Source organism: Biomphalaria glabrata, chromosome 9, assembly GCF_947242115.1.
Source record: "Biomphalaria glabrata chromosome 9, xgBioGlab47.1, whole genome shotgun sequence".
Classification (NCBI taxonomy): domain Eukaryota; kingdom Metazoa; phylum Mollusca; class Gastropoda; family Planorbidae; genus Biomphalaria; species Biomphalaria glabrata.
The window spans coordinates 22,730,614-22,743,875 of record NC_074719.1 but is presented as its reverse complement, the minus strand read 5'-3'; the positions used below and the strand labels follow the sequence as shown (position 1 = coordinate 22,743,875).

Here is a 13,262-nt window from a genome sequence, read left to right as displayed (position 1 = left end):
TCCCGACATTTAACTTCCGGAATATATATTGTCTGATTCAGTGAACAAGCATTTTTTTTTTTTTTGTGGAAACTAAAACAATATAATTACTAGTCGACTTTGACTGACTGTAATTTGACAGCAGTCACAAGGATAACAACTAGTTATAATAGCTAGTTCCACAGTTCCGGAACAATATGCACGAGTGTAAAAAGTAGAATACTGCACATTAAGTACAACTATATATTTAAGGGGATATTGTAATATAAAAAGACAGCAGCAATTTTAAAAAGAAATCGTAAAATTGATTTAAAAATTTGCTAACTCTTGTTGTAATTCCTTTACGGGGAGTGTGGAAAAAAACGTGAATATAATACAGTGTGAATATGAATTAAAAGACATTCTGCTCAATTAGCTAAAGTATCTTTCAAAGTTGTATATACATATGCGGCCCGCAATTCCCAAATTTTTTTGAATGCGGCCCTCGATACAAAATAGTTGCCCACCCCTGGACTAGATGATACCGGTATAGCTAGATGCTAGATGTAGCATATTTTTTTAGCTACAAAACTAAAAACAAACAAAAACACAAATCTGAGAGAAAACCCAAGATATAAGATTACAGTCTAAACAATAACAAAGATGGCTGCCCCTTGAACTACTGCAACTTAAGCTCAGGCTCTTACGTGATACTGATACTGATCAGTGATTAGAATAAGGTTTCTCTTATATTTTAAGTTTAAGATTTAAGTAATAGATCTATATGCAAAAAAAAAAAATGCAGATTACTGTTACAATATTATAATAATCTAGTCTCTAGATCTAAATCTTATAATATAACTTATATAGAATCTAGATCTATTCTAAGTTATAACACACTGACGTTGTCGTTACTTCAAAAAAAAAGATGATTACGGTTACGTCCTACGCGTCATGCATCTAGCACCTATTCTAGCCCTGTCCTCATGCTATGGACTATGGAGGTGAGCAGTGCACTCCTAAATAGGGCTGCTCGGGTGGCTGCCAGACTCCACTGCTGCTCTGTGTCAGTCACAGTCAGTGGTGAACGACTGTAGTGACTTGCAGTGCACTTGCACTGGAATTTGGATTTAAATGAGGAGGATTCGTGCAACATGTCAACCTCACTCTCTCATCCTAAAGCCCATCATTTTCTGGAAGCAAGATTTGGTGATGACGTCCGGGGACGAGTTTGGGTGCAGTGGATGACCAGAGGCTGTGTGTCTTGTCCTGCTCTAGAGTGCTCCACAGCACTGTGCTGATAGTTGCCATTCTGTCCGATTTGTCTAGTTTTGTGACATTACGCACAGGCCGCCAAGTCCAGACTTCACATGCTAGGTTTGACAAAACCTCAGTGTACTGAGTGCCATGGACACGTCAGATACCCTCTACCTGGTTTAGAGTTTAGCCGGCCAGTCAAAGACGTTTCTGGAGTGTGGCCGCTGCGCATGCTACAGCTTCTGGGAGCCATAAGTACTTGGATAGATTATAGCTCAGTGGCTAACAAGTTAGCCTTCTATGCAGATCACAAGGTCTGAAAGAGAAACTTTTAATACTTATTAATGTTTAAATGCATCAGTTACTTTTTGTTTTCTAAAAATGAATTGTTTTTTTGTTTTTTTTGTTGTTGCTTTTTTGTTAAGAAATAATTATATATATTCAATCTTATGTTTCATAAACATAAACTACTTTTAAAGCAAGACATAAAAGTAAGGGTGATTATATTAATAAAAAAAAGGAAAATATAGCCTAAATCTTATATTTTTTGGTAATATTTTTTCTCTTTTTTTTTTATTTGTGAAAGTTTTACTTATATGTATTTAACCACAATGACAATACTTTATTTCTTTTATTTTTCAGGTATTACAAACTTAAGTTTTAAACCAAGGTTTTATGTACATTTCACATTAAACACCAATGGAAACTCAGAATCCTGTTCAAGTAGACACATCAGGTACGCACATCTTGCAAGAGGACAAAAACCAACAATCAAGTATTACAGAAGAATCAGTGGATGATATAAAGAATAGTGTCACTATGAAACAAAACCCTCTCAACATTTTGGCTCCAACTTTTACAAGACTAGAGAGAGTCATTGTTGAGCAAAGCATTTTTCAGAAACTCTGGAATAAAATAGAAGAGTGCTTGTCGCATGTTAAAGAAACTGAATTTTTAAATTCAAATTTTTGTTCTGAGTTGCATCGAAACACCCTGAGTGTTTCAGGTAACTGTACATCAAATGAATCTATGGCAGACAGAAACCAAGAAAATTATACTCAAAGGTTATGGAACGAAGTGCACAAAGAGATAAAACAAGAAACAGACCAATCAGAAGTAATTAATTTTTTAAATTCAGATGATGATCATACAAATCTCCCTGAGTCTGATTTAGAACTTACTACAGAACAATTAAATAATATAAGTTCTTCTCAAATGTATATCAAAGCATGTGATTTGTGTCAAAAAATTAGTATGTTCAATGGGAGTCTTAAATCGTCTCAAGAAAAATTTACAATATGTATGTTGTGTCAGGTGCTGTTGGCAGAGAAAGATGATCAACTCAGTCAAAAAATCTACAATACATTAATTAACTCTAAAGGCAATTCTTTTCCTGAATTGTCATGTATTCAGGAAGTTGGTAAACTCCGAAATGCTCGATTTGAAGAAGAAATGTTATTGTGCCGCAACATTGAGAGAAAAAGGTTTGTTCTAAGGAAAATGAAAACATATATTGCATGTAATCATGTACATTCATTTCAAGAGCTTCATCCTAAGAATATACCCTTTTCTACTATTTGTCAAAATAGAAACAAACCCTGTAGGATTTCAGAAGGTGATAATGTTCAGAATTTGGATATTAAGTTCATGGAAAAGAGTACAAGAAGAAAAACTAAAACTAAATCAAGGCCTAGGGATAACAGAGCCAAAACTTCTACTCCAAAGACAAATGTACAGCAGAAACAAATCAAACGAAACACAATGAAAAAAGAAGAAAGAAAACTGTTGAAGAAGAAAAATATTCCAAGGGTTAAAAACAATAGAATCAGATTGACAGTAGAACAAAGAGCATTGGTCAGAAGGAAGAATGCTGAACTTAAAAAACATACACAAGCTAAGACTGATGAGGACAAAACTTTTTTCTGTAAGAAGCGGGCTGAATTGTTGAAAGAGAAAAGAGCCCAAATGACAGAAGAAGAAAAAATATTAGAAAGAAAGAAGAATACCGAGCGTAAAAAGCGTCAGCGAGCCAGCATGACAGAAGAACAAAAATCATTGGAGAGAAAGAAGAATGCTGAACGTAAAAAGCTTAAACGAGCCGGCATGAAAGAAGAAGATAAATCATTGGAGAGAAAGAAGAATGCTGAGCTTAAAAAGCTTAAACGATCCAGCATGAAAGAAGAAGATAAATCATTGGTGAGAAAGAAGAATGCTGAACACAAAAAGCTTAAACGAGCCGGCATGAAAGAAGAAGATAAATCATTGGAGAGAAAGAAGAATTCTGAACATAAAAAGCTTAAACGAGCCGGCATGAAAGAAGAAGATAAATCATTGGTGAGAAAGAAGAATGCTGAGCATAAAAAGCTTAAACGATCCAGCATGAAAGAAGAAGATAAATCATTGGAGAGAAAGAAGAATTCTGAACATAAAAAGCTTAAACGAGCCAGCATGAAAGAAGATAAATCATTGGAGATAAAGAAAAATGCTGAACATAAAAGCTTAAACAAGCCAGCATGAAAAAAAAGAAGAAAAATCATTTTGCCAGAAAGAAGAATACTGAATATATAAAGTTTGAACAAGCCACCAGGAAAAAAAAAAGAAAAATCATTTGCCATTAGGAAGCTGTCTGAATGGACCAGTACCTATAGACCTAAAAAGAAAAGAAATCTATAGTTGTAACTAGTCTATAGATCTAGATTCCTATAGTTCCATATGTAAAATACAGAGAATAAGAAATATTTAAATGTTTATGATAATCAAATTTAAGTCAAGAGATCCTAGTTTGCGATAGATCCTCCCCATCTGAACAGATTTGAGGTAGAAAAAAAAAACAGCTGTTACAAAAAAAAAAGCATTAAAAGTTTGAACTTCCAGTAATAAATTAATAGAAAAAATTTAATATTTTGTTTTACTAAAATTGGACATCAATAAATTTTTTAATCTTTTTTTTTTTATATTAATTGTACTGATTTTTTATTATGAACATTTTTAACAATTTTTACAAGCTTATTTTATCTGTTGTTAACAAAATTGGCTTGGTTTTATCGTTACAGTATCTGTGTATTGCCCAAATTAATCAATCTTTAGAGAACAGTAAAATACATTTTTTACTGCAGACATTATGAAACAAAACAGGAAAAGTCATCCTTTTGAGTATTAAAGTAGATAAATTAAATATTCGTACAGTAGTCCCTTGTTTTTTTCTGTGGGGATGCTTTTCTAAGATCATTGCGAAAAACGAATTTCGTCTAAGTAGAGGAAAGATATTTTTTATGTGTTTCATGAATATCTGGAATTTTTAAGAACCTCCCTGTACTGCTCATAACCCTCAATTTTGGCATTAAACAGTCAGTCTAATGTTTTTCAGCTGAAACTACATGTGATATCCTATCAGTTCCTTATCTTAGCAAAAATTAATTTCACTCTGGACTTGAACAATACTGGTAGATATACTTTCCTATGCCCAATCATAAATCATCTTACAAATAAGTCAGCAAGAAGTTCATCATCATCTTTCCATTCCTCATGGAACATAGGGCCTCTGTAAAAACATGGCACTCTCCACTGTCTCTTGCTAATTAGTTAATGGCTTCCCAGCTCTTTCCTGTCTTCTCAGCTTCATCTAGTACACTGCGTCGCCACATTTTTTTTTGGTCTTCCTCCCTTCTGCCTTAGGGGTTCCATTTTAAGGACTGTGTAGCTCAATTGTCTTGTCTTAGGGTGTGGCCAATTCATCTCCACTTTCTCTCTAAGATCTACACCTATATATGTCTCTTTCAGGGTTTACTTTGATTACTTTGATTTTTCTTCAATATTTGCAATATAGCAACCATAAGCTCCCATGAAAAAAAAAAGTGAAACTGCAAAAGATGAACCACAAAGTAGCAAAGGATTATTGTATATTGATTGAATGTCTGAGTTAACAAGAGATTATTGTATATTGATTGAATGTCTGAATTAGCAAGGGATTATTAAAAACTACCAACGGAACAGCTATATGATTACTTAGATTAAGACAATTATATAAAATACTTTTTACATTGGATAAGTTCAACAAGTAGGGATTAAAAAATGACTAACATAAAAAAAAAGTCATTTTCTCTGTATGAAGCTGATTATTGTCTATGTTTTCTCATTCTATTGATTTCTTGTTAGGCTTCAATTTTGCAAGGAGTCTTTTTTTCATTCAATTGATTCTATTACAGTCCAGCTAATTTCTACATAAGACATTGTGCAACATGTTTGTGTGTCTATTTATTTGATACTTTACTTAATACAGTACAAATAACCATTTAAGTGTGTGTTTGAAATAGCTTGATTTAATTTTAAGTTGATTATATTTTGAAAATTAGAATGGTCAAACCAAAGTTTTCACAGTGTGGCCAGTTAGCTAGTGATTTTTTTTTCTCTCAGATGTAAATTATCTGTCAAATTTGTAGGAAAATCTTTAGAGCCATTTTTGAAATACCCCTCCAGTGTCCAGGTTGCACCCAGTGTACTGTTGTGAACCAATGAAGAATTGGCAAAGCTAAGAGGAGGAATTGTAACAGCTAACAACCTTTGTTCAGATGACTTCAATCTACTTGCTGTTAAATTAATAATTAAGTTTTGAGTTGCTGCTTGCAATGCTGAAATCATTTTTGAAAAGCCCTGTTTTCTCTGACAATTTGGAGTCCTGTCTCGTGAGCCAAGCCATAGTATACTACTGGCACAGATTGACTAGTGTGATAATAAAAATGTAAACTAAACACTTATTAACTTTGTTACTTAAGATCTGCTTTTCTTTTTTTTTTTTTTTTTTTTTTTTTTTTTATGTGTATTTTCTAGTTTTAAATGTTAATGTTCTCTGTATATTTTGTAAAGTAACCAATTGTGGTCTAGGCTCATGCAAACCTTGTAGACATTTATCAGGTGCTAAACATTCAAACTAGTGAAACTTCATTTCTCTAATAAATCTTTCTGAAAACTTCATGACATTCAATTAAGCAGGTCAGAGTTTTTCAGGAATTGTTAGAGGTTTTGTATTTTCAACTATCAGTACACTATATATCAATAAAATGTATTGTGCTGATGACTATATTTAATCAGCATTGGTCAGCCTTGTTTCTTTCAAAAGTTATGTTCACTATAACTTAACGCAGCCATATTTGCATTTACAAGAGTAAAATTGTTAGCTCTTCACTGTTATACTTGTTCCCTATTATGGAATGTTGATGTTATTGTTGTTTTTCATTAAAAAAAAAAAAGATTCCACATTTCCTAAAAGGATTAATAAAGCAGTCTTATTCTTATTTATGTATGGTAATTGCAATCTTAACAAGAAAAACATAGATAACACTTTAAAAAACAAAAAAGCTTAATAGAAGTGTGATTGTATCAATTAGTTAGGATCTGTCAAGTAATTAAATTTGTGATAGATCTAGGAATTGTCTGTAAATCTGTGCGATTAGAATATTTTTACCAATTGTTTTTGTTTAGTGCTATTTCATAATTTTAGCTTTCTCAATACTCTATGATCCTATCACTTATCCAGACCAGTTGGGAAAATTTTGGGGGGGAGCAAGTGATATCAGGGTGAATTTTTACTGTATTCATTTTTTAAAAGCATAAAAAAAAAGGGGGAGGGGAACAAACTGAATTTGAACTCATGGCTCAAGCTGACATCCTAACCACTCCTCTAGTCAGGTACCTATACTTGGAGGTATTCAAAAATGTATAGTAGTATTTTAATAGTGTTTCAGTAATTGATTATGTCATCCAATTTAAGTTGAAGTTTAATTATATCCTCCTTTTTTTTCTTAAATTTTACTTGTTGATTATGAATAGCACAACTGAATAGCTAACATAAAAGTTCATGTCCCTTTCAAGTTGATATTTTAAGTTGAACAATAAGTTAGTTTAGAATTGGATTACTATACCTAGTTGACATACACGAAAGAACATTTCACCAAGACTTTTTTATTTATACTATATCTAACTTTAAAAAATGTCTTTTACAAGTATCACTACTGTTAATTTAATGTTTTTATGTTAATATAAAAATATGAAAAGCACTTAAAACAACTGTATGTATATATATATTTCCCCTTCTTTTGAAAGAATCTGAGTCCTCCTTGAAAAATTGATGAGTCTCTTAAAAAGTTATATATTCTAAAAAGTTTAATCCCAGCATTCCCCACCCTTCTCTTATTAAGTGTTCCCTCCTCCTATAACAATTTACTCAAACAATAAAGTGGTGTATTTTATTTGTAACATACACAAATCTTGAGGCAGAAATTGTTTATTCAAAGATAAAACATTAACAAATTAGACTGAGATTACTAGTCACGTTTTACAGACTTTTGATCAGACATGACTTTTCAAAAGTTTGTTTTAGAAACATTATAAAATTAGTAAATTAGCACTTACTAGAAACAAAAAAAAAAAAAGTAATGAATGCTTCAGTCTTTTAAATATAGACATAACTGCATTAATTATGCTTAAATGCCATCACTATTTAAAAACTAAGAACCTTATTGTATTTCAAAATTATATATATATAGTTCGTCCATCGTGGTTCGATGATGACCACTTTGTCATCCAGGGGGCTGACGGCTTAGCACAGGGGTTTTAAGCCTCCTCATGTGGCTGACGAGACCTATGTGAGCCCGGAATGTTCGGCCGCACACTGGGCAGGTTATTCCAGCTGGAGCTAGTGTCGTTTGCCTTGCTTTTCTTTTCTGGCATTTTCAAAATTACATTACACACATTACAAACTTTGTTCACCCAATGGAACCTCAAAAGGATATGTTACTAACCTCAAGCAGTGTTTTAGCAAGAATGTGTATTACTAACTTCAACAAGTTAAAATCTTATTAGTATGATTTATGTGATACAAAAAAAAAAAAAAAGTAGACTATCAATGTGATGGCTGCATAGTCCTCTAACAAGCAGAGGCTACACAATGTCTGAAACTAAACAGCGAATTATCTCTAATTTACCAAAATAAGATATTTCATTACCTCACATAAATAACTACTTCAATTACATAGGGCACAATTATGCTAAATACATTTTTACAAATAAATATGTACTGGCACATACATAAACCACTCTATATTTTTCAGAAATTTATTGAAACTCTACATCTATGTAAAAATAAAATAGTGATAATAATATGTAATAATATGTACAAATAAGCAGGAATGTAAAATTAGCACACTTACAAAAAAATCGAAACAAAAATATCATTAAATGCAGTTAAAGTTGGGTTATCTGCCTTACAACAGTCGCCAACTTAGACATTTATATGTCACTCTTTTTTTTACATGCAAACGACCATCCATGGCAAAGTTAGCAACTGTTTATGTACACAAAGTTAGTCTGCTACATCAATTTTTACATACGCTGGTATGTGCTGGTTTATGCAACATGATAAAGTGTCAAATATTTTAATAGCAAATTTAGTTAAGATACATGATATGAATGTGACAAGAGAGGTTTATAGACAACACTGTTAGGTCCTTTTAGTCATTGACCAAATGAGTTCTAAAAATCACTACCCATAGATAATTACATTAAAATGAAAGTACTGGTAGTAAGTACTATTCAAAATAATCTATACAATACAACATATACCTAAATCCCTTTAAGTTTCTGTATAATATAAAACACAATCCCTATTTTTTTCCCCACCTTGTTTTAAAAGCATAAAGTATATACATATATAAATATGTGTTTCTGCTTGTCTTTCTTATGCCCTGGTCCTATTCACTACTGTACTAGTTGATCAGACAAAAAGGCTGGAGGGATTTGGTTATGAGTAATGTCACAGCACCCTTATGGAAAAAAGTCAAGGGACAGAGGAAAGAAGAATTATTTATGCAACTAATACAGTTTTGATGCTTTGCTCTTAAAAATAATTCTAATGGATAAAATGAAACTCTAAGGAGTTAAGAATCTTTTAAAGTTACTTGTTTTACTTCAATGTTTCTTTATAGTGTGCTAGTTAGCTAAGATTGACATACAAACAGCTGAAGATATTATATTAACAGAATAATGTATGCACAATATGAATTCAATCTTCTCACTGATATTTAGTGTCAATAAACAGAAACCAAACTTGTAACACTAACCAATCAAGTAGAATTTCAGTATAACAATAATAACATGAATTTATCATCTCTTTGAAAATAATGTGTTGTCTAAAATGCTTAGAAAAAAATTCACAAATATTGAGGAGGAATTTAATTAATAAATAATTATAATTTAATAAATGAAAAAAATATATCCATGGGTATTTTTAAATAACTTAAAAAATCAAGTCATTAAAATTCAATAATATTTCATATTATTTGATGGTTTTCCTAATTACTGGAGTTACATATATAGCTAATTAATGAAAAAAATAAAACATGGACACAAAAAGCTAAATAAAAACTGGAAAGAGTATCTACAAAAGATGTTCCTGTAGACACAAAAAGACAGTAAATAGAGAATGAAAGCTTAGATTCTATAATTTATAATGCAAATTGCAATGGCATGCCTAGTGCTAGCTGTTCAATGTTTGCAGAGAAAAGCAAACATGAAAAATGAAATAACAGCACTAAAAGACCATATAATTCTTTTAAAATAGCCAAAATTGTGAAGACAGAAGATTATATATACAAATGTGTCCGGAATGTGCTGATTTGCTAATTTAATGTGACTTATTAATTAGGGATTATATTAAACATCAAGCTTAACTTCACCCATATTAATGACATATTTTTTAAATAGTACCGGTATTAAAATTGTTCCTATAATATAAGTCATAGTTCTGGAAAATATGTACCCAATTATATTTGTAAATTATTTTAGATTCTCTGTTTTTTTCTGTGGTCGTTCCTGAACAAATGTAGCAATTTCATAGAGGTCAACTGGAAAATTTCTAAGCCATTGACCTCCAGTATAGTACTGGTCATGGAGCTGATCTCTCCACCAAGGAGCATCAGGAAGATAGATATCTCTGTGTCGAGCATTCGCATACAGCACTGGAGCCACCAACAAACTGTTGCCTAGAAAGAATTCACAATCAATGAACTGGGCTGTCTTGTCATCAGGAAATATGTACCACAGGGGACGGGCAATAGGTGTGCCTAATGAAAAAAAAAATATACTGATAAATATGTCATTAAAAGAAAATAGTATGATTTAAACAGCTTTTAATACAAAATCAGGGGCGGACTGGCTATATGGGCCTTCGGGGCAAATGCCCAGTGGGCCGGTAAATGTCACTATGTATTATATTGTCAGAGGTTATATAATATTTACTTATAAAAGGGTCCCTCTGAGCATCATGTTTAGAAAATCTTTTACAGACTAAACAGTGTAATAATAATTTTATTTTTAGAACACATTTTCTGAAAGAATATAAGTCACCTACTAGTAGGTTTCATCCTTTTAGGGCCTACACACTTAGCTATTAGCTATATGAATTCATACAGTTATATCGATACATTATCAAACTTAATTTAAAAAATTTGAGGAAAGGTAGACCTAGATCTGGAAGCCCATCATATGTATAAATACAATTTGTGGGCCAGATTGTACAGAAATGCCCAGGCCCATTTTGACACCCAGTCTGGCCCTATCCAAAAATGTATAGACTCAACATAAAAATATAGTTTTTTTCTATTTTTAGCTTAAAATCCAATTTTTTTTTAATTTCTTTTGTTGACTTGATGTAGCAATTAGATTAGTTCTACTACATGTTTTGTTTCTAAAAATAGTAAAATGATGTTTTGTTCATTCATATTTATAATTTTATTTAAAAATTATTTAAAAAAAAAAACAAAGATTAGGATAGAGGAAAATGCATGTAAAGTTGTATAAAACTTGGATTAAAATACAATTTGAATTTTGTGAATTGACAACTGCATGCTGCACCAGGATATGATCAAAAGGGGAAAGTGCTTTTATTTAATTAGTTAATTATTCTTTACTAAGGACACTGTGAAAAGGAAAGAATTTAATCAAGAGGTAAAAATCAAATAATATATATTTTAGATAAAAATAAAGTGTGAAGTGAGTCAGCGCTTTGCTTTTTATAAATTATATGTATAACAACTTACCAACTTCTGTAGCTTCACTAGAGGCTGGATCTAGATATTTAGGCCATAACACACTCTGTCTATATTCCAACATTTTTTTTGTATAATTAACTACTTCCTCTCCATAGAGCCAAGGCCCACTAGAGAACTCCATGACTGGAAGAAACACAGCAATTTGTAGCCATCGAATAAACAGTTCTTTTTCTGGTGGTGGAAAGTTGCCATTGAAGAGTTTTCCCAACATGTCAACTCCTCCAATGGGCCCAGTTAAAACAAAGGGATAACCCATGAGGCCATATGTCAGTGTAGTAGGTATGATACTCTGGAGCCCTTTCTTATGATTCCAAGAAGCCAACATTGGCCCAGCATCAGCAATGACAGTGTAATTCTGACTTTTATAGCCACTGCCTATCAGGCAATGTTCACCAAATAAACTGGCGATAGCAGCATAATGGTTAGTGAATTTATTTAAATGAAACGTGCTGTTTTGCAAATTTAAATGAACATCTTCTTGTACAATGTCAAAAGCATGTCCACCAGAAAATCGAAATCCTCTGGTGGTAAGCTCCTTGTAAACACTTTTCAAATGTTTGTTATACCATGTGACAGCTTCCTTATTAAAGACATTGAGATGAAGAGGTAGACTTACATTTCCATAGGTGTTTGAGTTTTGACGAGGTTTAAATTGCAGTGCAAATTTAGTTTCTGATACAAAAGGAAATACTTCAGTGCCAACTTGAAGCTTATCACTAACTAAATCAGATCTAAACTCCATTATTAGCTGATGAGAATTCCGAAAAGTATTTTCATTGAAGTAAAAATTTCCCATAGATTTTGAATAATTACCATCTATAAACAATTGACTATAAGGAAGGTCGCTATCTTTAATGTTCTTTACCAGGGATAGCACAGTAGATTGTTTAATGTTATCAGTATTTATCCCCCTTGTGCTCCATATAGGTTTTATCAACATTTCTGAAGGAGGTGCAACTGTTGAGTGGTCCAAAGCTTTCCATTCTAAGAAATGCCAATGTGCTGCCCGGCCACGACGGTCATGGCAAACCTTATATTTTAAAGAAATATTGTCGGCCTTTGACTCATGAAGATTATAAGGGTTTTGGTAAGAAGACTTGAAGCAAAGCTTTTTATTACTGTTATGGTTGATAGAAACAAATAATGGCAAGTAAGGCTCTACTAGAATCACAGTTCCTTTTGCACTTATGAAAAAAGGCTCAATAAATGAATCAAAATTAGCTTCATCTGTCTGTGTTTCAGGTGTAAATCTTCTAGTGATATAAGGCTGAAGGGGAACATTAACCCTATTGAGAGGCCAGCGTTGAATAGATAGACCTCCACCACCATACCAATTGTCGTCAGAGATGTCCAAGCAGTTAACTATCTCTGAATCTTTATTCTCAGAAATCCAATGAACAGTATGACATTTAATACCTACATGATCTTCATAAACTGCTAACTTGATGTCGTTTTCAAACATCTGACATATTGTGGGTTTCCATTCTAATTTTAAATCATCAGGATCTTTATGTTTAAACTGACCTAGTTTAGACTTGTCAATGAAATCATCACATGATGTTGTTTTAAAACGTGAATTCTGCAACTTATGTTGAAAAGATATGCTGAGATATTTCTCGTCCAAGTCAGGGTCATTAAATATTAACATTTCAGTGTTTTCATCCAAGACAACACTTTCGTCTTTTTCAGTCAAAATAATTGTAGGAACATTTTTTAAAGAGCCTCTCCAAGAAAAAGTCGTTATAACAATAAGGAAAATGACCAGTAAAATAATTAAAATAATTATTTTAATAATTTTTGAAAGTTTGCGTTTCGGTAAACCCATAATCTGTTTTTCTTCCGATTCTAGATCTAATAAGGTTTCCTTCATTGATGAAAAATTAAAATTGACAATGTTTTCAACAAGCTGCCAATGGAACTCTTCATGTTAGGAAAGGTCAATAA

The 13,262-nt window shown here is 32.1% G+C and overlaps 2 protein-coding genes across 2 annotated transcripts; one reads left to right on the top strand and one right to left on the bottom strand.

Annotated features, from left to right (window-relative positions):
- The first annotated feature begins 589 nt into the window (after positions 1 to 589).
- Positions 590 to 6,491, top strand: LOC106066658 (uncharacterized). Its single transcript, XM_013225726.2, has 2 exons — positions 590 to 698; positions 1,858 to 6,491. Exon 2 carries the CDS (start codon positions 1,915 to 1,917, stop codon positions 3,730 to 3,732), a length of 1,818 nt encoding a protein of 605 aa, XP_013081180.2. The 5' UTR covers positions 590 to 698; positions 1,858 to 1,914; the 3' UTR covers positions 3,733 to 6,491.
- Positions 6,492 to 7,479: 988 nt separating this feature from the next.
- Positions 7,480 to 13,262, bottom strand: LOC106066657 (myogenesis-regulating glycosidase-like). The gene is made up of 2 exons (XM_013225724.2): positions 11,307 to 13,262; positions 7,480 to 10,331 (listed from the first exon to the last, which is right to left on the bottom strand). Exons 1-2 carry the CDS (start codon positions 13,186 to 13,188, stop codon positions 10,045 to 10,047), a joined length of 2,169 nt encoding a protein of 722 aa, XP_013081178.2. The 5' UTR covers positions 13,189 to 13,262; the 3' UTR covers positions 7,480 to 10,044.

Bases quoted from the DNA above. Each gene is read 5' to 3' on its own strand.
- LOC106066657 (XM_013225724.2), bottom strand. From the start codon at position 13,188: ATGAAGGAAACCTTATTAGATCTAGAATCGGAAGAAAAACAGATTATG. The intron at 10,332-11,306 runs GTAAGTTGTTAT...TTTTTTCATTAG, and splicing joins TAGTGAAGCTACAGAAGTTG to GCACACCTATTGCCCGTCCC.
- LOC106066658 (XM_013225726.2), top strand. From the start codon at position 1,915: ATGGAAACTCAGAATCCTGTTCAAGTAGACACATCAGGTACGCACATC.